The sequence below is a fragment of the Camelus ferus genome, chromosome 32 (genome assembly GCF_009834535.1).
Source record: "Camelus ferus isolate YT-003-E chromosome 32, BCGSAC_Cfer_1.0, whole genome shotgun sequence".
NCBI classification, from domain to species: domain Eukaryota; kingdom Metazoa; phylum Chordata; class Mammalia; order Artiodactyla; family Camelidae; genus Camelus; species Camelus ferus.
In genome coordinates this window covers 20,596,040-20,622,403 of record NC_045727.1, presented here as the reverse complement: position 1 = coordinate 20,622,403, position 26,364 = coordinate 20,596,040, and the positions used below count along the sequence as shown (strand labels likewise).

General features: G+C 50.3%; 1 protein-coding gene across 1 annotated transcript; it reads right to left on the bottom strand.

The window, feature by feature from the left end:
• Window positions 1–4,110: 4,110 nt before the first annotated feature.
• CHFR (checkpoint with forkhead and ring finger domains) lies at window positions 4,111–26,338 on the bottom strand. Its single transcript, XM_032471840.1, is given in 18 exon segments — window positions 4,111–5,224; window positions 6,594–6,666; window positions 7,048–7,155; window positions 9,048–9,135; window positions 10,078–10,148; window positions 10,739–10,822; window positions 11,255–11,371; window positions 12,388–12,530; window positions 14,575–14,892; window positions 15,493–15,620; window positions 15,622–15,650; window positions 15,949–16,116; window positions 16,475–16,684; window positions 16,818–16,877; window positions 17,769–17,878; window positions 20,298–20,397; window positions 25,943–26,086; window positions 26,273–26,338. Coding segments are annotated over 18 exon segments (2,040 nt in total). The 5' UTR covers window positions 26,319–26,338; the 3' UTR covers window positions 4,111–5,181.
• Between the last annotated feature and the right edge of the window lie 26 nt (window positions 26,339–26,364).

Here is a 26,364-nt window from a genome sequence, read left to right as displayed (position 1 = left end):
TGTGGTTTTTGATGTTTGACGACAAAGTGTTTCAGGCTGAACTGTGTCCCCCTCAAATTCACACGTTGACATGCTAACCCCCCAGGACCTCAGAATGTGACCGTGTGTGTAAATAGGGTCTTGAAATGGGTGATTAAGGTAAAATGAGGTCATATGTGTGGGCTCCTATCCAAAATGACTGATGTCCTTCTAAAAAGAGGAGATCAGGACACAGATATGTGCAGGGATGACCCTGTGAGGACATGGGGAGGAGACGGCCAACTCCACTCCCAGGGGAGAGGCCTCAGAGGGAACCAGCCCTGTCACACCTTGATCTCCAGAACCGTGAAACCAGGAGTGTCTGTTGTTCAGGCTACCCCATATGTGGTGTTTGTTACACAGCACCAGGGGACTGGCACACAAAGCTGCTACTGAGGGAAGCACTGTTCACAACACACAGTGGACCCCAGTAACTCCATGTCCAGTTAACATTCAACACGCCTTCCCATACCCGTCCTGTCAGGCCCAGGATGAGGATGCAGTTCCAGGTTCACCATCTTCAGAAGGAAGCACAGAAAAATGAAAGACAGAATTAGGTTTAACAGAGAGGAGGGGAAAGAGCAGTCACCTGTGCCTCGGGGAAGAGACCCAGGACAGGGATAGTCTGAGCTGGGTCTTTGTGAGGACCAGTCTGCTAGCAATCATTAGACGCTTGTCTGCATCAGATGTTTCAGCCCAGTTTACACCAGTGAGCAAGACAGGAAGGGTCCTTCTCTGGAATTTTTTTTTAATTTAAGTACAGTCAGTTACAATGTGTCAATTTCTGGTATACAGCATAATGTCCCAGTCATGTATATACATACATATATTCATTTTCATATTCTTTTTCATTAAAGGTTACCATAAGATATTGAATATAGTTCCCTGTGCTGTAACAGAAGAACATTTTTAAAATCTATTTTTATGTATAGTGGTTATCATGTGCAAATCTCAAACTCCCGAATTGATCCCTTCCCACCCCACTTCCCTGGGTAACCATGAGATTGTTTACTATGTCTGTGAGTCTGTTTCTGTTTTGTAGATAAGTTCATTAGTGTCCTCCTTTTTCTTTTTCTTTTTCAGATTCCACATATGAGTGATATGGTGTTTTTCTTTCTCTTCCTAGCTTACTTTACTTAGAATGACAATCTCTAGGTCCATCCATGTTGGTGCAAATGGCATTATTTTTTTATCACTGAGTAGTATTCCATTGTATATATATATCACAGCTTCTTTATCCAGTCATCTGTTGATGGACATTTAGGTTTTTTCCATGTCTTGGCTATTGTATATAGTGCTGCTGTGAACAATGGGGTGCATGTTTATTTTCAAATTAGAGTTCCCTCAAGATATATGCCCAGGAATGGGATGGCTGGATCATAGGGTAAGTCTATTTTTAGCTTTTTAAGGAATCTCCATACTATTTTCCATCTGCTCTGGAATTTTGAATGGGAGGTAAACAGTACAGAAATGTCTGCTTTCCAGTGGTAGGCACCTGGAAGTAGACTAGAAAGGCTGGTTGGGAGGCCTCTCCAAGGAGTGGATCTGAGCCGAGCCCTGAGTGAAGAGACGGCATCACCATCTCTGCAGCAGAAGCAGTAGCAACAGCGTAAGCAGTACATGTGAGGGCGCAGGTCTGGGTCGCTCTGTAAGAGACCCCGGGGCGAGGCGGATGGAAGGGAAGGTTTGCTGAGGAGGGGGAAGGAGCCATCCAGTGCTGGGCCTTTGTGGTCTATGGTATTATCTTTGTTGCTCTGTAAGCAGCCAACCCAAAACACAGTGGCTTCCAACAACTAATATTTCTCTCGACTATATTGGCTAGGGGCGGTGGTGTGCTGGTAGGCAAACTTTAACCAAGTTTTCTCCAGAAACAACAAGAAAATGACCCTGATTTGCAGCATTTACCAGTTTCCATGGGGTGCATGCACTTAGTGGGGCCAGTTTCAATCTACCAGCAGTGAGGTCCACAAACTGGACCCAACGCAGCACCACGGAGGACACACAGGTACAGACACAGACACCCCTGGAAGCAGAGGGAGTGGTCAGAGGCAGCACATTCATCAAGAAGAGATGAGTTGTCAGTGCTTGTTACCTCTGTTTGTATTATAACTCATGAACTGCAAGTTTATATGATTTTTCTAAATAGGTGTGTTTAAGTTACCGCCTGGAGTCATTCCTCAGATGGTGACAGTTGTCTCCTGGGAGCTGGCCAGGTGGCCCTTCTGTGAGTCACCAGGGCTCATGGTGCAGCTGGCTGCTTTCAGCTGGCAGACCCACGGGTTCTCTGCACAGGGTGGCGGCTGAGCGCAGGAAGGACCTCGCACAGCTTGTTCCTGCTGCGTCTGCTTTGCTGACATCCAGGGGAGGATAGAGAGGAAAGTCAGGGAGGAAAGGACATCCGTGTGCAGCCGAGAACTGGAGCAGCACGTGGCTACACATCCCACCACAGGCTGGCCTTTCCAAGGGGAGTAACTGAGGCCCAGCCAGCACGGTTCCCATTAGGGTCAGACCTGGGAGTGCGAGGGCCGCCGTCAGGGTTGGCTGAGATCTGGCAGGCTGTCTGGCCCAGTAGCCAGTCTGCCCTCCTGGCGGTGACACAGCCCCTGCCCCACCCCACCCGCCTAAGGGGTGCTGGTGGCTGACAGGTGGTGGGAGGCTCAGGACTGGTGGGTCATCAGCTTTGGGGTCAGAGACAGGCTCCTACCTGAACTGCTGGGGAAGCCACCAGTTCACCCACTTCTGCCTGGAGGGAAGCTGAGGTCTGGGAGGAATGACCCAGGATCGCATGCAGGTTCCCGCATCCAGACACTCTGGCCTTCCTAAATCCCACAGTCCCCACGTTTTCACTTCCTCCAGAGCACGGTTAGTTTCCTGGTGCTGAGCCACTGGTGTCATCTGAAGCAGCTGGGCCTCTTCTCTGCGGGCTGCATGAGGGATGGTCTAGCTGCAGGACCCCCATCCCCCCAGCAGAGGCCTGGCCTAGACTCCTCTCTCTCCCAGCTGAGGCACTTCCCTGGGGTAAAATCCACTGATGTCAACCTGGAGCTTTTGGATCTGAGGCTGCGCTTCCAATCTTTTTAGCCACGAGGTATTTAAGATGTGTTGCTGGGTTCTTGGTTACACCAGGAATCCAGACAAAGACAGAGCTTGGACCCACAGGCCAGGGAAGGCTAATGTGCAGGCCCTGGAGGCTGCACAGCTGATGTGAGGTGGGGGCGGGGCCAGCCTCTCTAAAGGGGGGAAGGGGAGCCCAAGAGGAACACGGGTCTGGGTATGGTCTGAGAGAGGCTGGGAGAGGACAAGGGCTGGGCCCAAGAAACTGAAGACAAGCACATGGGAGGCCCTCTGCATGGGCCGGCCATGTTCCCCAGTGTGGCCTGAGCCATGAGGACAGAAGCACAGGGCAAGGCTCCAGCACAGCTGCGGGATGGCCACTGGGTAGGGTGGGAGGGAGGATAGAAGAACGGGGGGGACAGATCATAAAACATTGTGTGGTGCACACCTTGTAAAACAGCTTGTCGTCAAGCCCAGAGACCCACCCCCACCCTGTCCCAAGGCTCCTCCCTCGGGTTAGAGCTGACAGGCTGTTTTGATCCCATATGCTCGTTAGCAACGGGGACTCCAAGTTCCCCCAGCAGGGCTGTGCCTTTGCCTTCACAGACAGATGCAGCATAGTCCAAGGAAGGCTGCGTGTTGTTTAAGCCTCGACCAAAAAAAGCAAGTACATTGCTAAGGGGCCTGCATCTCTGTTCTTACTTTGGGGGGAGGGGTCGGGTTGGGCATGAAGGGGGCGATGAGCCAACGTCCTAGGTGGTGGAAGGCAGCCCTGTGCCCACACAACTAGACATAAAGCTGTGGCTTCAACCTGGGTCCAACTGGCTGTGGCTCAGGGTTGGAGGACCCAAGAGAACCTGTGCCTTTTCCCAGGTGCTCAGCCAGCCCTGGGCCCCCAACCCCAGGTCACCTGCAGGGCCTGCTAGGCTCCTCCGAGTGGGGTCCCCAGTGGACTCTCTCTGTTGATAAGGTGACCAGTGCCACCTGCAGCCAGTCCCCACCGCAGCAGAAGGAGCACACAGCAGCCAACACACGAACCAACGTGCTGGGTATAGAAACAGACACGGCTTGTTTATTGGGACGCAGGAAGGCAGACTTCTTCCAGAGCGCTGCTTCTCAGTCTGCATCAAGAGCAAGACAAAGCTGAAAATTGTATTCCTGAGGAGAAGCAAAAAAGTTACCCTTTTGCAGACAAACCTAACAAGTGATTTCGACAAAGGATAAACAAACTTTTTTTTTTTAAACAAAGAACAAAATTTCAAGTATTGTTCTGGATGACACGGCACACCCAACGCAGGAGGAGAGGGCGAGGACTCAGGGAAGCACGGGTCCCTCACGCTCTTGGCGGGAAGGGGCTGCTCCAGAGGAGCCAGAGGGTGACCCCTGGGCAGCCCCCAGCCCCCAACACAGGGGAGGAGCAAGAAACGGGCCCGACCGTGCCCTCGATGCCGGGGGTCTGGGGTTAGCAGCCCTGGATGGCTGATGACTTGTTTGTAATCGACAGAGACATACTCTTTCAAATATCATACTAGCCCCAATTTTAGTCCAATTTGTACACTATAAATTATATCATTTATGCTACTGGTTGTGATAGGTAAGTCTTATTAGAGGATAAGCACCAAATCTATGAAAACACAAGCTTGAGACGCTGGCTCGCCCTGCAGCAGGCGTGCTGGACGCCCACGGCCTGTCAGCCTCCCCTTCCTCAAACGACACAGCGCTCCTGACAAACTTTCCTCCCTCTCCCAGGACGCTTCTCCTGAAGAGGGATGGCTGTGTTGCAGTGGTGCGGGAAGGTGCAGAGGGCAGGCCTGCGGTCATCTCAGTGGGAGGGAACAGGTGATGGCTGCTTCTCGGGCCCCAGAGCTCGGAGAACAGCTTGTGCCGTCCTGTGCCGCCCTGGGCCTCCCAGGCCACTGGAGGGCTTCTTACCGAGGGTCTCACTCCGCAAAGTAAAAGTCACACCACAGGGCCCAACGCAGAGATCCCCCCCAGTGTCCCCTAAGGGGGGCTGTAAAATGCCCTCAAACTGTCAGAATTCGGTATTTTCTGAAACACTTGTCCTCGACCTCCAATATTCCTCAGCCATCTGGGTGCCTCACTGGATGCTTAGTTCTTGAACCTCGTCTGTTCACAGATGTGATTGAATTTCCTGCAGGGAGAAAACAGTCGAGTTACACCAGAGGGCGCAGAGAACATGTCAGATAAAGGAATTCTGAAGTTGCATGGGCAAGACCTCCAGGAGAGCTCAACTGTGTCCTTGAGAGTTTGCAAGGGCGTGTTCTTCATACCGTCAAAGAAACTCACCCCCAGTGCAGGCTCCTTCCTCCTTTTTACATTTTAAAATAGAAGCTGAACATCTAGGGAATTTTCTGGGAGAAGAGACTCCAAGCTGTGCCTTGCTGGCGTCCCCAAGGCACTGCTGGGACCCTGCGGGGACCCTGCGGGGACCCTGCGGGGCTAACACCACCACCACCTCCTCTCGGAGAATACGAGGGTGCCTTTGCTGTCTTTACCTACGTCTTTATTAAGAAAGGTTAGCCAAGGGGGCGGGTACAGCTCAGTGGCAGAGCATGTGCTCAGCATGCACGAGGTCCTGGGTTCAATCCCCAGTACCTCCTCTAAAAACACATTTAAAAAAAAAAATAGACCTAATTACTCACCCCCCCCAAAAAAAAGGTTAGACAGTTACTAATGAAATCTTTTTTCTTAGATTAAAATGGTCTCTTCCATATGGTTTATGCTCAAATACAAAGGCAGATTTTTTTTTATTCCACAAATCACTCCTCAGAGGCAGCCGCCTTTCCGAGTCCTCACAATGCCTCTTGAACCAAGGGTGCTCCCTCAACTACCTTAATTTGAACCTCCCGTGACTATCTGGGGATCACAGTATCCTCAAACAGCGTCAATTCATGAGACTGACTTGTGTGATCACTGTCTCTCAAGGTTTGGAAGTGGAGGCGAACTTGCTTGCATGGGCGGCCGCCTGGGCAATGTGAACATCCACGTCAGCAGACCTCTAAAGAGCTAGGGGAAATGCCCAGTCAGTGTTCCAGCACCCACAGCACCAAAGACAGAGCCAGGTGTGCGGCGACCTTGGCTTAGGAAGAAGTTCTCAGTGACCACAGCCACTGATTCGGAAAGTGCTGAACGTTGAACACGTGGGCTGGGAATGCCGGGCTGTGCTCCAGAGACATGGCGGCGGAGGAGGAGGTGAGCATTTGCACGCAAAGTTTTTATGAAATGAGGTAACAGAGAAGCAGAATTTCTAGGTGATGGAAATTTTCTGTATACTATGTGACTTGATAAAAGCGTGACAGCTGAGTTAGTACATTTATAAGTGGATAGTTGACTAGTTCATGAACATCCCTAAAACCTACTGTATCAACTTGGCCAAAACACTTTAAGAAAAGAAAGCACCTTCCTGTTGGGCGGGCACAGGTTGGCCCTTCTGCAGGGGACCCCACCCAGCCCCCTGGCAGGCCTGGAGCCTGTGCCCCAGCCCCTGACACTGCACTCACATTGCATGGTGGGCCTTCACTTGAGTGCGGCAGTTGCGGCCCCAGTAGCAATCAGGACGGGATGTTACAGCCACTAGGAAGAGAAAAAAATTAACTTCACACTCCCCGGCTAAGCCAAGTGCATGTAAACAGAGACCCGAGAAGAGAAACTGCAGCTCAAATGCGGCACTTGTCACACTTTCTGACTCGTTTCCTTGCCCCGTTCCAAGACCTCAGGAGAGGAGAGAATGAGATTGTCCAGTTGCCCAGAGGATGCTTTCCGTGCATCTTTTTAGGAACCTACTTCACAGACCCAGAGCCTGAGCAAACAGCAGGCAGCCCACAGCCCGAGACAGGCATGGATGGCCCTGGTGCCCCCTGGCCCAAAGAGAACCTCTGGCTATTACCACGGAGCATAGAAGCCAATCCGAACAGAAGTGAGTGGTGGGCAGGCAGGGCTGGGGCGTCTCCTCACCCGGCAGCTCAGAAGCGGGAATGTTCTGCCGATACTGGTAGGACAGCTCTCGGAAGCTCCGCAGGCCGCAGCAGTAGCACAGCACGGTGTTCCCGGTGACTCTGTAATCTGGAAGGAACACAGCTCACTGCCCGCGCCAGAACAGCAGAGCAGACGCAGCCCTGTGAGCCATGGGGAAACCAAAGCCCAGACCTGTGCATAGGGTGGCGACGGTGGGCTGGGTGTTCACAAAGAACAAAACCCATCTAGACGCCAACTTACTTACTTCCTCACAGCAAAATAACTCCACTTGGGTGAAAAACTGAGATATTTTTTGTCCCTTGACAGATGCCTGGATAAAGAAGCTGTGGTAAATATACGATGGAATACTATTCAGCCATGAAATATGAAATAATGCTGTTTGCAGCAGCATGGATGGACCTGGAGGTCGTCATTCTCAGGGAAGTAAGCCAGAAAGAGAAAGAAAAATGCCCTATGACATTGCTTATCTATGGAACCTAAAAACAAGGACACAAATGAACTTATCTACAAAACAGAGACAGACTCACATAGGGAACAAACTTATGGTTACCAGGGAGTAAAGGGGGTGGGAAGGGATGAATAGGGAACTGGAAAATTGTACCAGTTGGGGAGGGATGGGAATGTCAGCTGCCTTGACTGTGGGGGTGGTTTCATGGGTGTGCACAGCTATCAAAATTCATCAAAGTGCACATGTGGAATATGTGCCGCTTACTGTACGGGAACCAGACCACAATAAAGGTGTTTTTAAAAAAAGAAAAAGACAAAAACTGAAAGCTCCTCAATCTTGTTAAGAGTCAAAGACGGCAGATAAAACAATGACATCTCACTGTTTGTCCCTTTCATGTTTACAAGACCTAAAAGGCAAACACAGGCTGACAGGCTCAGGTGGTGCTGTCCTCCGGACCCGAGGCACGTCTCAACCACGCGTGCTGTTCTCCGACCATCTGCCTGTTGCCCTAAGTGGGCGATTTCTAAACCCACAGTACTGCATGCTCAGCAGCTTCAGTGCCGTTTCAAGTAGTGAAAAGCTGGAAATAAATATCCTTTACTAACAGATTGGCTAAACAAACTATGATACCAAAACACTATATAATAATTAAAAATCAAGGTACAGGTCTTTATTGATATAGAAAGGCTCTAAGACACACCGTTGAGTGAACAGGTTATAAAAAGCATATATGGTAGGATTTCATTTATGAAAATTATGTACACACGTGAATGCATGTGTCAGAAGGGTGGTCACAGAGTATTACCACTGGGTATATGTTTAGGTGGTGGGATTTCCAATGACTTTTTCTTTTACCCTTCAGACTTCTCGGTTCCACTTACTTTCTTTGTGAACCACGTCATTCTTATAAAAATAGCAAGCCATTAAAAAGCAAAAAGAGTTAAGACCCAACCACACAGAGCTGTCCCAGCAGAGAAAACCCAAGACATGAGACGAAAACAGCATAGAAAGAGTCCCAGTGAGCTTCTCAAGCCTTTCATAATAATTCATGTCTTAGGAAAAAAAAAACCACTTGCTGATTTTTCTGATCCCTCCCTCAGTGATAAGCATTCATACGTCACAGTGTAGTGGGTGTCCCTGGGAGGGGGAGCGAGCCTTCACTGAGTCACCCACACGCCGAGGGCCAGCCCAACGAGGACCCTGAGGGGGGGCTTGGGAACATCCAGCCCCGGGATCAACGCTGGCCAGTGGAGGAGCCCACACCTCTCTGGCTGTGCCCCGTCCCCACCATGGGAGAAAAGATGACGCAATATGTCACGTCGACTCAAATGCAACTTAAAAAAAGAAATCCGAAAGTATCAGGACCTTTCTGTCTGTCTCTGCCAGGGTGGGCAGAGGTCAGAGTTGTGAATGTGGGGAGGCAGACAAGTTAGTCCCGCCAAAGTGAGGCCTGGCGGGGCTCTCTAAAAGGCAGAGGTCACTGGAAAGCGCCACCACCTTGGGACAGGAAAGCCAGTGCCACAAGGCTCACCAGACAGCAGGAACACTCCCCTCTGCAGAGCCACGAGACTTTCGGTCAGCACGTTTTTCCACGTCAAACCCCTGGTCGCCAGGTAATTCTGTAATGGAGACGGGGGCAGGGGAAGAAACTGGAGCGTGCAGAAAGACACACTAAGATGGCAAGAGGATTTATACATCCTCAAAGGCCCATGAACTTGGGCAAAGCCAGAGTGGTGGGCACTCAGAGAGGGAAGCCAAGGGCGAGCTCTGCATGAGGTTAAGACCACAGCCTGGGACGGCGGGGACAGCCTCGTGGACCTGGAGGCCGGGACAGATGTGGTATCACATCCACAGAGTGGGGGACTAGACTTCTGTCGGAGATGCTTCTTCAGACTCTCAAAAGGCAGGCGAGCTCTAGAGCCTGAGTGGCAGAGTGACCACATTCTTTCTAAGATTCTGCAAAGACACTCCTCACCCAGGAACAGTGAGACACCTAAGTCTGGCGACAGGCCCACCACAACAGGACAAGGAAGCCCGGGAACTGGATCTGGGCTCTGCCCTTGAGACATATGGAGCCGCTCGGCCCCTTCTGTGTGAACCCACAAGGAAGGGCCATGCGGACGTCTAACCAGAGCAGTGGTCCTGAGGGGCCTGTCATTCAGGTGAGAAGGCCCTCAGCCCTGGCTATGCAACACTGCACATAAATGGGGGGGAGGCAAGATTCCTGGCGAGAGACCGATGTACATGTCAGACACTGAAATTCTGGGAGCTGGGCTGCCTCCAGAAACATGGGAAGCCAGCCAGAAGGCAGGCCCTGGGTCCACATGAGGCCCAGCCGCTACCCCGGCCCCAGGAGCACTCTGCGTGGAGCAAGCAGGAGTTGAACCCGTGGGAAACAATCCCCGGGGCTCTCAGCACGGTGGGCACGAAGGAGCACCTATTTTTGAGAGTAGAGGAAGAGCAGATACGCAGGGGCAGCCCTGGGCGGAGTGCAGCCGCCGAGGGCACTGGGAAGCTCTGGGGACCCGGGGGCCTTCCCAGAGTCCACATCCAGCCTGTACCTTTAGGATGTCCGACTCGTAGTTGTTGTTGCTCAGCACCCCGTCCAGACACCTGTCACCCAGGTTGAGTTCTGCCAGGACGTAGGGAAGAAGGATTACCTGTTTCATAGACACTTCCCGAAAGCACCGCTCACCTGATAGTTAGGATGACCCCACTTCCCCCTTCCTTTCTGAGTCTACAAAGAATAACAAGTTCCACTACAGGGGGCTGGGGAGGGTATAGCTGAGTGGTAGTGTGTGCCTAGCACACACGAGGTCCTGGGTTGCATCCCCAGTACCTCCACTAAAAAAAAAATTAGAAATAAATAAGTGAATAAATCGATTTGTCCCCCACCAAAAAACTAAGTTAAAAAATACAGTAAAATTTAAACAATTTAAAAGGAAAAAAAGGGAAGTTCCACTATGAAATACAGTATCGAACAGAGAAAAAGTCAGTTAAAAGGGCTTCTGTTCCACTCCCTCCTGCAATGGCCTGTCTGCAATGCTCTGATTTGGGCTCAGGGGGCCCGGCCCATGTTTTGAGTGGGGTGTCCTGGTGCATAACTCAGGGTCTGCTACTGCTGGGGTCTGAGCTAACGCTCGCTGACCCTTCTGAAGTGGCAACCTACACAGACGACCAGGAAAGGTGGCTCATTCGGGGAGGCTGAGGGGCCAGCATTACCACAGAATGGGGCCAGGCAGCCAAGGCAGCCGGTGCGGGCACAGCCCCAGTACAGGTGGCAGAAGGGCTGTAGGCAAACAGCACCTGCGGACAGAGCAGAGCCGCTGGTCACGGCATTCGGTGAGGACAGTACGTACAAACAGTCCCTCGATAAACAACAAGCAAGCTGGGTTTTCAGAGCAGTCCCCGAAGCTGCCACCTGTGAGCCTTGCACAACCACCATGGCCCTGGTCTGGGGACAGGGTCAGATGCAGAGCCCAGGAAGAGAACCGCCCGTGTGCGGAACCTCAGTGTGTGATAGGGCAGGGTTACCCATCGGTGGGAAGAGACAGATTACTCAACACGGGCACGCGGGCACCACAAGTGACGCGCGTGGAGAAAACAGAACTATGTCCTCGCTTCACCCCAGACGCAGAGTCAGCAATGCTTTGAAAGCTAAGCTGGAAGGACATGCGGGAGGGGCTCCGTCGGGGGGGGGTCCACGGGCAGACTGGGCACGCGCATCCTCAAACTCACACTGCTGGGGGGCGATGCGAGGGTCCCGCTCACGCTCCGCCCGCCGGTCGGGCATGGGCTGGAAGCAGCAGTTGCAAATGGCATGGCTTCCTTGCAGGGCACACACGTAGTCCTGGGCTGTGGAACAGACAGGAACGTTCAGGCTGACGCCTGCCAGGACACAGCTCAGCCCACACCTACAGGGAGGCTACAAAGGCCCCATGAGGACACAAGCCTACCAGGAAACCCGGACAGAATTCAGACCTGTTCTCTTGAACAGCCAAGTGACTGGCCACCCTTTAAACGAAAAACTTTACAGAGACTGAAAAATGACCAACGTTATCTTTTGGTTCTGTAGTTGTAGTAAGATTCCAAAGATCTCTGGAAGGTTTCCTCCCCTCTCCTATGATGGAAGGGCAGGCCATAAAGCACACACTGTAAAAGAGTAGAACAATTTCTGTACCTAGTCTTGGCTGGCTGAGCCTGCACCAGGAGTTGTGATCACATGGCCCAGCCCCAAGTCACTTGGAGACCACACGGGAGGCTCTGTCTGTACACACACCTGACAGAGGCCAAGGGGGTCTTCCATGCACCGCACTGCCCACCCCCATCTGCAGGGCCTACAGGAAAGCCCCTGGGAGCGGTGGCACAGTGTTGTGGCAGCTGGTAAAGAACGGGGCTCTGGGTCACAATGCTTCAGTCAGTGGCCTCTTAGGCTTGGGCTGACAGTGGCTGAGAGGCCAGGCCCTACGACACAGATTCCATGTGTCCACTTCCCATTCCAGGTCCTGACGGCACCTGGGCACCCGCCCATCGAAACAGGCAGTGAACAGAGAGCACAGGGCAGCTCTGCTAAAATAGTGACCTGCTGCTGGCAAGAGGCCAGTCTCTCACTGGAGAGTGAAGGTCATTCTGGCTTGGCTGACACCACTGGGGACGGGGGCACCAAGAGTGAGAATCGGGACTGAATCCTCAGGTGTGTCCAGGAGCGGAGGCCCACGAATGAGCCAGTTAATTATCTGGTTTCTTAGCCCAAAACAGATGAGAAGCCATGAGCTATGCGAGGTAGCCAACAGCAGAGCAGAGAGGAGCCAGGAGAGATGCCAGGCCATGCCCCGGAGGTCACGCCAGCACAGAAGGCGAAGCCCCCTCACCTGTTGCAACACTGGTGGATGTTGACGGCGCATCCCCAGGGGCTGCTGGTGCCCCTGGCTCACTGCCAGGCCCTGGGCAGGGAAGAGGCTGCCCCGCCTGCCTTCGGTACTCAGGGCACTGTCTGCACACAACGTACGGCTGGCTGCAAGGAAAGCACATGGACCGGAGCAAAGGGCACTGAGGTGACACCTCCTCTGGCTGGTGTGTGGGTGGTGGCCACGGTACCCCCAGCCCTGTTGACAAGACAAGACCCAGAGCCCAGCTCACGGACCTGTCCTGCCTCCCCGTGTCAGCTTGCATCAGCTGCTGCCACCAAGGCTATGCAAAGGGGAAGGGTGGGCAGTGTCCCCACCTGCACCTGCACAGTGGGCTCTGCTCCCCACCAGCTCCCCGCTCCCCTTTCCCAGCGCCCTCCCCCTCAGCCACTCATGGGATCCCCTGACCCTTGCAGTCCCCACGCTGGGCAGGACGCCCTCTCGCCCTCTCGCATGTGTGACGCTGGGCGATGCCCTCACCCGGCCCAGGGCACATCCTCCCCTTCATTAAAATCTGAGCAAAATACGCGGCAGTGGGACTCTACTGTCCTCGGCCGGCGGGTGCATCCCCGCACTCGCTGTGCTGAACTCTGGAAACCTGCAGAGGGTAAAACAGACTCCATGGGAGGGCAGGACGTGGATGCCTGCCTCCCCTCAGTCAGAGGATGTCTTCCCAAGCCAGCAGGAGCCAGTGAGGGGAAAACAGGCAGGACCTGACTAGAAAGTGACAGTGAAAAAACAATCAACCTCGTCCCTTGGAGACACAGGTGAAAGGAACCAGACACTTTCCTGCTCCTTCACACCTAGTGTCAGGAGGGACTGCTGGTGTCCCCCAACACCAGGTGGCGCGCCATCACTGGGACCTTGCCCTCGGATGTCAGAAGTCCTGCCAGGCATCCTCTCAGGGAGACTCCTGACCTGAAGACCCTACTTCCACGGACATATCTCCAAGAAATAACGGGACGTGTGCAAAAGTATACATGCAGGATGTGCGCTGCAGCTTTGATCCCGAATTCCGAATATTACAAACTTTCTTAATTGTTAAAAAAAAAGTGTGTGTGTGCGGGGCAGAGGGTATAGTTCAGTGGTAGAGTGCGTGCTTAGCATGCACGAGGTCCTGGGTTCAATCCCCAGTCCCTCCTCTAAAAATAAACAAACTTAATTACCTCCTCTGCCCCTGCCAAAATAAAATAAGTAAATACAATAATACATAAATAAGATATTTCAAAAAAAAGTGTGTACAACCACACATGTATGGCTAGATGAACACACAGTAAAACATTCATACAAAAGTGATTTTGTTTTTTTCTTTTTCCTTGACCAGTATTGACAAAATTCTGTGAAAAGAAACAAAGATCATAAACTGGGGACCCAAGGTAGGGGGTTACCTTTTTAAATATTATGACCTTGTAGTAACCTATGGTGAAGTAGAATATGGAAATGAACATATGTATGTTCATGTATGACTGAAGCATTGTATTGTGCACCAGAAATTGATACAACACTATAAACTGACTATACTTCAATAAAAATATCTATGTACAAGAAAAGAAAAAAAAATAGTATGGCCTCAACACAAAATTCACAACCCTGGACTTCTGAGTCAGGAAACATCAATGTTCTACAGCGGATTAAACACGGTCTCCTAGGACTGCGTCCTCTCAGCCAGGTGTACCGGTGCTTTTCCGCAATGACATCCTGACAGGTGATGAGTGTCACAACTTATGCTGCAGGACCATGGTCACTAGAGAAGCTACAGAGTGAGCGTGTGGACATGGGGTTCGTCCTTGCAGGTGAACCATGGCACTCGACGAGGGCCCAGCAACCCTCTCCCAGTAGGTTAAACCAAAGCATTACGCTGTATACCGTGACCTTACAGGGCTGTATGTCAGTTCTGTATTAATAAACTGGAAAAAATGCAGATCAGCAGCAAAAAAAAAAGCATAAATGTTTCACATATACCTAAAAAAAGGCCATCACGGGAGGCAGGGCAGTGAGGAAGCCTCATCACGGTCACCTGAGTGAGCGGCATCCTCAGCGCAAAGGCAGGCGACGCCACCACCTGGTCACATGTTGGTGGAGTCCAGGTTCCAGGTGGCAGTGGGACCCGTGCCCCCCGCCCTGCTCCTGCTCCCCTCCTGCGAGGCTCACCTAACGTCTGAGGACTCACTGTCCACGTCTGACAACTCCAGCAGGTCCTCGGAGCTGCCCTCCTCGTCCGAGAAGGCCCTCCGGACTTTGGGCTGCAGCATGTCCTGAGTGATCCTGTTCCTGGCGGCCATGCTGCGCATGTCCTCCTCGCTGCGGCCCTTGTCCGGGTGCTGCAGCAGGTAGGCCTCCACCAGGTTGTTGAGGATGTGGTTTTTGCAGATGCGCTCAACTGGACAGCGGCAGGTGGGGCACAGGGCAGAGCGCTCCATCCAGCCCGAGTAGCAGGCTGCGCAGAAGGTGTGCATGCAGGGCTGCAGGCTGGGGCACAAGGATAGGCCTTCAGACACCCTGCGGGGCATGCAGGCTAGAGCGTCCGCAGCGCAGCAGATGCTAGGGCCCCAGGGACACGGTTGGCCTGGCATGAGAAGCAGGATCCTGGGTCACACTGCCTCTCTCCCCAGAGGAGGATGAGGCCTTGCTCCAACTGAGGTTTGCTTCCAAAACAATCAGACAACTGCCCACCCTCTGCACTCCTCTGACTCAGCTGGGACCCCAGCCTGTGCTTCTCAGGCGCTGCACCCACACCGGGTGGGGGGCTTGCTGCTGCGGGGTCTGCATCCTCCACTAAGACAGGGGGATGCTGCCTGCTCCCACTACCCACCCGTGAAACAGTCCCTGTGCAAAAAGCTCAACTCTGTGCTCGCCAGCTACAAGGAACTAGAGGCCACATGGCAGCCTGTTCCAGGAGGGACAGGGAGCAGGTGCAACCAGGAAGGCACAGGGTGGAGACACTGGGTGGGGAGAAGACCTGCATTTAAGCCGAAATTTGGACAGACTCTTAAGCTCCCATGGAGGAGCACGGAGGGGGTTTGGGGACACTGGCCGCAAGGAACCACTGCAGGCCCCGTGGCCCCATACCTCACACAGTCGTGCAGCAGGTCCTGGCAGATGATGCAGGTGAGTGTCTCCTCCATCTTGTCTGGCTTCACGGCTGCAGCTCTGACCTCAAGGCTGGCCTGGGTGTCTCTGTCCTGGTCTGCGACCCCCTGCTGGCAGGTCCAGGTTGGGATCCCCATCTGCATCTGTGAGGGAAAAAACCTGTTCTGCCCCTCACGACCGAGGAGGCAACAGATGCTCGGTTTCTTTGTTTGACAAATGTCTTACCCCAGACTGAAGACAAGACCTCACTGTAACCTACAGGGCATCTTTGCTAGGGAGGGTGTAGCTCAGGGTAGAGCAATGCTTAGCATTTGGAAGATGCTGAGGTACCACAATTATCAGCCTAAGACAGTGCCCTCTGGCTTCGGCAGATGTGATGGTGAGACCCTGAGGCACTCGCAAGCCGGGAAGGAGACACGGAACCACAAGACTGACCTCCTTTCATTCTCTTCCTAACAGGCCCCAAGTCCTCCTGATCCTGGGGTTCTGACCGAGAAAAGGATGCTCCCTCTCTGCCTGGGAGAGCCAAAGGGAAGCTGGTGATGTCGTCACTTGCCATGGATGGACCACACCCTTTTGGGGGGACGCCTGCACCTCTGAAGCCTGGGAGGGGGACAAACGAGAGGAATTCTGATTCACCCACCTCAGAAAGAGAGGGCACAGGAGTCGAAAGCATAGCTGATTCAAACCAGGTGCAGGTAATCCAAGATGCCATTAAAAAAAAATGGAAACATACACTCTGTGTGACTCTTAACAGTATGTGATTTATAACCTGTAGAAAACACCACAGCATGACAGTCCCTGACCTGCAGCCATTCTTCTGGGGATGGAACATGACGACAGGTACTGCTACCGAAGTCCTACCACCGACAGCCTGATGCACCTTGACTTCCGCAGGGCTCGCCTGTCTCTAGGACAACACCGGTCAGGCTGAGGGAGTAAAAAGCAGGCAGCTACTCACTGGGGCTGCAGGGAGGCACTCGCCCTGCAGAGCTGGGCTCTATGGAAGAGGTAGAGGCCGCGGGGAAGAGGTCTGACGTCGACGTCGATGGCTGTGGTTCCTCAAAGCACACCTGAGTGGCGGGTGCCGACAGCAGGGCCCCAGGGTCGTCGCCTCGCCCTGTACCTGAGGTATCTTTGGTCGTGTGGAGCACATTTTCTTTATTAGCTTCTGTAAGCACAAAGGGGCAGGAGCGGAATGCACTCAGGGCGCAGGTGAGGGATGTTGCTTTAGGAAGACGCTCGGCAGATGGAGGAGTTAACAGCCCTCAACACGCACCCTCACCTTTGCTAGTCTCACTCACCGAAGGAGTCCTGTGTTACGCCTTGCTTTTCATTAAAAGATTCGTAGAGGTATGCCACATCTAAGGGAAATAAACCAGATCAGAGCAGCGTCAGCCATGCACCAGGTGGACTCATTGTTCTGTTCCCTCCGGTCACCTCACTGTCACTTGGTCCTTGTCGACTGTTTCGACTCATCAGCTGGTCACAGTGTTCTCCAGCTTGAGGGGTTTGAAAGCACGTGACCCACGCCATCTCAATTTAAAATAAATAAGCTTCCGGAAAAACCTCTGGAGTTAGGAGGCAGATGAGGGAAGCAAAGCGATGAGGAGGTGCTGATTCTCTGCCTTGCTTATCATTTCAAAGCACTGGAAGGAACAGACACGAGGTCCTTCCATGTGGCTGGGGGCTGGCTTGGATTATGCTGAGGACAACCTGGGGAACATGTGTCCCTCCTTCCCTTTTCTGGGGTAACCTTCGAAGGACCTCCCTAACTCTCCCTGTCCAGTATCATCCTTTTTCCACAGACTCGGATGCTCAGAGCTGGAAAAGCCTGAATGGAATCCAGTCTAACCTTTGGGGTCTCCTGGAAAGTCTCCCAAAGTGGTGCCATTGGTGGCCTTGGGCCCCCCATGCTAGGCCTTCTTCTCCACAACTCGGACGTCTTCTAAGTAATGCACCCATCCCCTTTCACTTCTCCTTGGCTACCGCTATGAGATTCCTGGCTCACAACCACAATGGTATTTTTGAAGAATGGCTAGGGCTCAGACAGCAAGGCCAACACCCCCACTCTTCAACAGACACCACTCACACCAAGAATTTATATAACCAAAAAGGGAATGTAGCCACCACAGACATTGCTTCAGAAAATGTCTGCCTCAACAGACTCTTCCCCGCAATCATTCCTGGCACGGCCAGGGCCACCCCGCTCTACACCGCCCAGGTGCCCATCCCAGAAAGCCTCTGCCTCTTACTGTGTTCTGGTTCATTCTTCCTGTACACCAAGTAGATGACATCCCCAGTCTGTAAAGGGCAGGTCTGCTTCTTAACAACCTTCAGCTTATTAATTACTGTTCCATTGGTGCTGTAGAGATGACAAAAATCCAATTTATCCTACTTAAAATAATGTGGAGTTAAAAATGTCCTTTTCGACAACCACTGGGAAAGCAGTTCAGTATGACCACATTGAGAATGAGGCAGTCCTCAGGGGGATGGTGTAAATATTTAATGAGGCACATATCCAAGTGCCACCTTCCAACTCTCTGGAGAAAAAGCTTGCCTGGTGCCCCCGCACTCAAGGCCAAATGGCCTTGTCAAGGGTTTTAAAATGTTTCTTGCTCCAGCACCACGTTCTTTTCCATCTGCCTCCTGGTTGACCGCAGAATTCCACTAGCAGGACCACGCTTTGCTTTCCAGACTCTCTTCTGCTTCTGTGTGTGGCTCTGGTCCAGAGAGCTACCCTCCCTCCAGCAGCCACAACCCAGCTCCGCTCAGTCTTCAGATGAGGACTGACCCCTCCTGGGAGGCAGGGTCTGGGCAGAAGCAAACGAATGCAGGGCTGGCAGCTGGTCCCTGAGGCTGGGCGGTCACTTGGGCTAAGCAGGGACCCGCTACTGGCTGGGAGGGGCATGGGGCACTGCAGGGAATGACAGGAAGTGCTTCTCCAGAGTGGAGACCTGACAGAAGGTCAGGAGTGGTCCAAACCACACCGCGGGCAAGTACAACAGCGCACTGGACAAAAGCAAAACTCGGAGGCTGAGCAGACCACCCCGATTGCAGGCATTCGATCCACCAGCGCCTTAACACTATTCTCAAGTTCCTTCTAACCCAAAAATCTGATTTCACTTTTCCGCTTAAATCCCTTCGTGACTTCTCACTGCCTCTCAGGCTTAAGTCCAAACTCTCCAGCATGGACCTTGGGTCTTCCTGCTCACGCCCTTTCTCTGCGGCACCCCACCCCCACCCCCTGCCACCCCTGACCCCGGCCAAGGCAGGCAGAGGCCTCTAGAATCTGGGGAAGGCAGGGACCCGATTCTCCCCTACAGCCTCCAGAAAGAGCTCCACCCAGAAAGAGCCAACCCCAGGCTTCGGTCCAGCGAGACGTGAGGGCTTGGGACACCCAGCTCCACCAGGTCAGCGATTTGTGTTGTGTCAAGCCAGAGCCTGTGATTTGTCCCAACAGGCAGAGGAAGCAAATCCTGTCGTGCAGCCAGCGTGGGAAGGCCCGGAGCTGATGCAGGCAGACGGCTCTAGAACCAGAGCTGCTACTGCACACGGTGCTGAGAAGTAAAAACAACTCAGAGGACCCCATAGAGGAGGAGAAGGAGCATCAGTTTGTCCCAATAAAACCAATTCCTGACCTTTCAGCCCTAGAACTGTAGTTACCAAAGACTCTGACAGCACTTGACCTTCCCGAAAATAAAAGTCATCTTGCAGGAGAGGCACACTCTCCACATACTGCTGAGGGCCACCTGCCTGCCACTTGTACCAGGCTTAAAGCAGGCACATTCAGACACAGCCGTCCATCCTATAAACTCAGAGAGAGTTTTGGAAGAGAGTCGCTGCAGTCAGAAAAAGTCCAAGGAATGAGTTTCCGTCAGTAAAGGACCTGACAAGTAAGTTATTATATAATAAGGAAAAAGCTGAGGTGGTTCTAGACGTGCCGCTGAGTCAAGCCCTCCAGAAACATTACAAGTAAAAGAAGGAGATGCGAGGGGCGGTATAGCTCAGTGGTAGCGCGCGTGCCTCGCGTGTACAAGGTCTTGGGTTCAATCCCCAGTGCCTCCTCTAAAAACAAATAAATACCTAAGTATGTCCCCCCCAAAATAAAAAAAAAAAAAAGGAGATGCAACAACAGTGTGTGTAGTATAACCTCATTACTACAAAATAAACACCTGTGTATTCTTAATGGGTGAGTGGAAGTTTGGAAAGCTTTTCACATTTATGTGCTACTTATGCTGTATGGTAATAATAATAAAAAGATGCTTTGATTTGGAGGAGTCTAACCTGAATAGGTGTGCAAGAACCCAAAATGTATCGCTGCCTTTTAAGTCTTATTTCTGAGATTTTTTTTTTTGCCTTTTTTTTTGGACGGGGGAGGAGTAGGGTTTATCTGTCTGTCTGTCTGTCTATCTTTCTATCTATCTATGTATTCATTTAATGGAGGTACCGGGGATTGAACCCAAGGGGAAATTATGTTTGTTTGCTTATCTATTTATTTACTGGAGGTGCTGAGGATTGAACCCAGGGCACGTGCTCTACCACTGAGCTCTACCCTCCCCTTTAATCTGAATATATTCAAGAAGGGTCACAGACACCAAAGTGTCACCAAGTAGTCCACTCTGGAAACTGGCAAACATCTCCAATACCCTGAGAAGCTAGTGGACTACTGTGCCGCAGAAAGCAGGCCCTTGTTACTCCTCTGCAGTCACAAGCTGACTGGCTGTAAGCCAGCTTCATGAAGCTACAAAAGGAAACAGAAAAGAAGTTCAGAAAGCGCTTACCTGGTATCTTCCAGTGACACCTGACCAGATTTTTCGTCCACTATAATCTTACAGTGGTCTCCAGAGACCAGCTTATTGCCGGGGAATGAAAGGTCACAGCCTGAAACAGAGGGGGGGACATGCCGGATTTGCCTATGGGTACTGAGCACAGAGTCACCCTTTGCTTAACCAAAGCATGTGACTGGAAGTCAAGACCCACGCTGGGGGGAGGGTAGAGCTCAGTGGTAGAGCACATGCCTAGCATGCACGAGGTCCTGGGTTCACTCCCCAGTACCTCTGTTAAAAAAATAAACCTAATTACTAACCGCCACCCCCAAAAGCTAAAAAGACGTATGTTGTACCGACTAAGGAGACAGCACTTAATCAATTACAGAAAAAGTTTTTAAAAAGCATTTAAGTGTTAATCAAAAGTAAAGGAACGGGGGAGGGTATAGCTCAACGGTAGAGTACATGCTTTGCATGCACAAGGTCCTGGGTTCAATCCCCAGCACTTCCATTAAAGATTAATAAATAAAACCTAATTACCACCCCTACACCCACCCCACACCCACACACAGAGTAGAAGAACAGGGCCTATATATGGAACCTTTCTGACTCATTACGCAGAGCATATACCCCAGCTACACATCAACTTCTTGGTGACATTTTTACCATATGCACACATATGCAGAGAGCCTGATAAATATACAACTTTTAAAAAACAAAGAGGCTTATTAAATACCTTCAGTATCTTACTCCTTAATTTCTTCTGTGTCAGTTAAGGCTTCATAAATCATCACAAAATGGAAGCAATGACAAAGCCACAGAAAATACGACTGAGTATATTATTGCAAGCACACGCACATGTTTAAGAAAATTTAAAACAGAAGGGGGATGCTAAAATAAAATACAATAGAAAAAGGGGGTGTGCATCTACAGCGGAATATAATTATATCCTCACTAAATCCAATGGGAAAGTCCTCAAATACTTTGTTCTCTCCTTATATCAAAAGAACACAAGCTTTCAGGGGAGTTTTGATATTGAGTCACTCATCTGCCTATAACGGGTCTGTACTCTAGGTTTATGTTTAATAACCAAGAGTGGGGAGCAGTGCAGTGCCCATCAACTAACAAACTCTGACACACGCAGCTGCCAAGGAGCGACGCCCGGCACAGATGGTGCCAAGTGTACGGCTCCTTCAGACGGCAGTCTGGGAGAGGCAGAACTACATGCAGAGAAGTCAGACTCGTGGGTGCCAGGAGCCGGGGCTGGACTCAAAAGGCCACCAGGCACTTCTTGAGGTGACAGAAATGGTCTACATCTTGACTATAATGCTGCCTCCATTCCTCAAACTTACTGAACACCTAAAGGGGGTGAATTTTACCATATGTGAACTATGTCTCCATAAACCATAATTATTAGAATTCATATTTGCGTATTAGCTGAGACATGGAAGCAACCTAAATGTCCATCGACAGACGACTGGATAAAAAAGTTGTGGTATATTTACACAGGAATACTACTCAGTCATAAAAGAGAATAAAATAATTCCATTTGCAGCAACATGGATGGACCTCAAGATTATAAGTGAAGCCAGAAAGAGAAAGAAAAATACCACATATCAGTTATATGTGGAATCTAAAGAAAAAAAAACAAATGAACTTATTTACAAAATGAAACAGACTCACAGATATAGAAAACAAGCTTATGGTTACTGGGGGTAAGGGGGTGGGAAGGGATAAAATGGGAGTTCGAGATTTGCAGATACTAACTACTATATATAAAATAGATAAACAAGTTTACACTGTACGGCACAGGGAACTATACTCAATATCTTGCAGTAACCTATAATGAAAAAGAATATGAAAAAGGATTTATGTGTGTACATGTATGACTAAACCACTATGCTGCACGCCAGAAACTGACACATTGTAAACTGACTATACTTCAATTTTTTAAAAAATCATATTTGTATAAACATTCTACATTATGGGAAGTACTTTTTTTTTTTTAACTCCAAGTACAAACTTTATTTCTATAACAAGGATGTTAATAGTGAAAGTGGGTGGGGCTCTGATACTTGGTCTTCAGAGCAAGCCATGAGCTTAGGCCTCAGTCCTGATTAGGGCAGAGCCCAGCACAGTCCCCAAGGGGACAGGAAGCCCTTGGCTTCCTCCATCAGAAGGCAGTGAAGACAAAGGAGCTGTGCTACCCATCAGAAACAGGAGGCAGAGATGCCAAATGACAAGGCGAGTTTTACCTGTGCCATTCAACAAGATCGCCCCTATGGCACTGAGCAAAACCACCAGGATAGTCTCCTTGCAACCTCAGACCCAGGCGAGTCACTGTGTCACCAGAGTGGCTTCTCCACACCAGAACACCAGCGTTCCAATTTAGAACCGAAATACAGTGCACTCAAGTTCTGTTCTTGCCATTTGCCCTGCCTGGCATTCAGCTGGTTTATCTCTCCATGGTTGGTACACATTTCTGTCACTCCGGGAATGGGGAGCTCTTTGGAAAGGCAAGGTCCTCCTCTCCTTCCCATACATACCACCTCATCTCTCCCTTTCTGTCAGAATAATGCCTTATAAATAGCAGGCCTGTAACAGTTTTAAAATAAATATAATCTGGGGAGAGGGTCCAGCTCAGTGGCAGAGTACATGCTCAGCATGTATAAGGTCCTGGGTTCAACTTCCATTAAATAATAAATAAGCCTAATTACCTCCCCCCAACAAAACTTTAAAAAATAAAACAGAAAAATAAAATAAACATAATCACGTTCTACACCTTGGGTCCCCCTCCAAAATTCATACACTGAGACCCTATCCCCCTGCTGTGTGACTGTATTTAGAGAGGGCCTGTGAGGTGACAAAAGTTACATGACATCATCAGGGTGGGGCCTTCATTGACAGGGCCCGGGCATTTATGAGGAGAGACACCAAAGCGCTCTGTCCAGCACGGAGGACACAGCAAGAACGCAGCTGTCTGCAAACCAGGAAGAGGACTCTCACCAGGAAACAAACTGACTGGCACCTTGACCTTGGACTTCCTAGACTCCAGAACTGTGAGAAATGAATTTCTGTGGTTTAAATCAAACTACAATACCTCATATCAGTCAGAATGGCCATCATTAAAAAGTACACAAACAACAAATGTCGGAGAGGCTGTGGAGCAAAGGGAACCCTCCTACACTGCTGGTGGGAATGTAAATTGGTGCAGCCACTATGGAGGACGGTATGGCGGTTCCTTAAAAAACTAAAACTAGAAGAGGGGAGGGTATAGCTCAGAGGTAGAGCGCCCAGTATCTCCATATAAATAAATAAACCTAATTACCTCCCCCTACCACCAAAAAAAAAAAAAGTAAAGTGAAAAAGGATCATCTCAGTACCTTTAAAATAAAATTAAAAAATTTTTTAATTAAAATAAAATTTTAAAAAGTAAAAACAGAGTTACCATATGACCCAGCAATCCCAATCCTGGACATATATCCAGAGAAAACCCTAACTCGAAAAAATACAGGCACCCCAATGTTCATAGCAGCACTACCTACAATAGCCAAGCATGGGAGCCACCTAAATGTCCACTGACAGATGAATGGATAAATAAGTTGGGATATATTTATATGTATATGTATACATATACATACACACACGTATACACATACATACACATACAGAAACACACAATGAAATATTACTTAGCCACAGAAAAGGATGAAATAATGCCATCTGCAGCAACATGGCTGGAACTAGAGATTGTCATACTAAGTAAGTCAGTCAGAGAAAGACAAATATACGATATCACTTAGATGCAGAATCTAAAAAATGATACAAATGAATTTGTTTACAAAAAAATAGACTCACAAACACAGGAAAGAATCTTATGGTTATCAAAGAGGAAAGGAAGGGGGAGAGATAAATTAGGAGTCTGGGATTAGCAGATATAAACTCCTATATATAAAATAATAAAACATTATGCTATACACAGAAATTTAACACAACATTGTAAACTGCCTATACATCAATAAAAAATAGAGGAAACAAGTTCCCACTGGATAGCACAGGGAATTGCATTCAATATCTTGCAATAACCTATAATGGAAAAGAAAATGAAAAATAATATACCTATGTATAATCGAATTACTATGCTGTACACCTGAAACTGACACAATATTGTAAATCCACTATACTTCAATAAAAAATTAAAAATTTCTGTGGTTTAAGCTTCCTGATCTGTGGTATTTTGCTATGGCAGCCTGGGGTGACTAATACAGCAATCTTTATGTTTTGGAAAAGCTAATACATTCAAGGAAAGGACACCTATTAAGAATGAACTCAACACACTTTTGCTGCTTGTATTAACATGCAAAGTGATATTACAGTACTGTTATAACAATGGTTAATATTAAGTGCTAACTCAGCCAGGCTCCTTCTAAGCACTTCACTTAGGATCTCATTTAACCTACACAGGAATCCTACGAAGTAGGCACAAAGGCACAGAAAGGCAAGTTGTTAGCCCAAAGCAAGTTACGTGGTGGCGGAGTTGTAGGGAAACCCGAGATTTGTTTCCAGGGCTTCAGGGCTTCCGGGCTTCTGCTCTTTCACTAAACTTCCTTTTCCATCAATTAAAGAAAATTAATGCATCTCCAAAGTTTCTAATGATATGTAAATACTTTTAAAGTTGTAAACAAAAATCTAACTTGATACTGGGATTTAAGGCTGCCTCCCCCAAAACCCCAACAGAAAAACAGATACAAATAGGTAAAATGAAACCAAAAGCTTTGCTTTTAAACAGTATCTTTCTCATCTTCTCTTGTTTAAAGTATAAAGTCAGAGTGACTATTAATCTGTAGGCAAACTGAGTATTTTTGTTGGCTTGATCACCACTGCACTTCGCTCCGGCGGGAAAGCTACTAGGGAGGTTAAATTACCAGACGGTCGCTTAGGAATTTAGAGGCAGTTATCCTGGAGGGTGAGGGCACTTTCTCTCACTAGCTGCCTGACTTTCTTCAAGTCCTTAGCTTTCCAGGTTCATTAAATCAACAAATATTTGAGCAGCTCTCTTCTAAGAGCTGGGATTGAGATATTTTTCTAATGTAGCTGCCTACAGCTATAAATTTCCCTCTGAGCACTGCTTGCCCGCACCCCTTAAGTTTTGGTGTATCACAATTTCATTTATCTCAAGGTATTTTCTAATTTCCCCTGTGATTTCTTCTCTGACCCACTGGTTGTTGAAGAGTTAGTTAATTTCCACGTATCTGCGAATTTTCCAGTGTTCCTTTTGCTATTGATTTCTAACTTCATTTCATTGCGTTCAGAGAAGATGCTCCGTGTAGTAATCAACTTGAGAAGACTGCATTCTAGGGGATAAATTAATGCCCCGACTTCCTAAAGCTGCGGTGAGGATTAGATAATCTCCATGAAGCAGTCAGAAGTGACTGGGCAGACCAGCAAGTGAATAAATGGCAGCTCTTACACGGAAAACTGGAAGCACGGTGCGCCCCGCCCAGTGGCCTCCCACAGCCCGGAGGGCCTGTTTGGCGCAGCTCCGGTCCCCAGGCCCAGGCCCCCAGCTCCAGCCCCCGGCTCCCGTCCCCCGCCCCCGGCTCACTTGGTCCCCGTCTCCAGTCAGTCCCGCGTCTCCCATCCCCGCTCGCCGCCCGCACCTCTTCTCCGCCCGATGGTCCACTCCCGTTTCCTCAGGAGGACGTGCGGCTCGCCCTCCTCGGCGCCCAGGCGGAGGAGCCTGCCCCACGGCTGCTGCTGCGGCGGCTGCTCGCCTTCCCCTGGCCGCTCCATCCGACTCACATCTGACGAGACCCGGAAACGTCGCGTGAGTCCCGGACTGCAAAAGCACAGGCTGCGGCCGGCCCTCCCCGCCGCCCCTGACCCCGGGCCCGGCGCCCACGCCGCGCCGCCGCCGGCCACGCAGCCAGTCTCCCCCCGCGTCCTGCCGGTCGCCCGCGCCCGCTGCCCGCTTACTCCCCGCCCCGCACCGAACCCGGAACCGGCCGCCCAGCCGCCGCCGCTGTCAACAGACATCGCGGAGCCCTCAGCTGATCCGTGGGGGCGGGGCCAGAGGCACCTG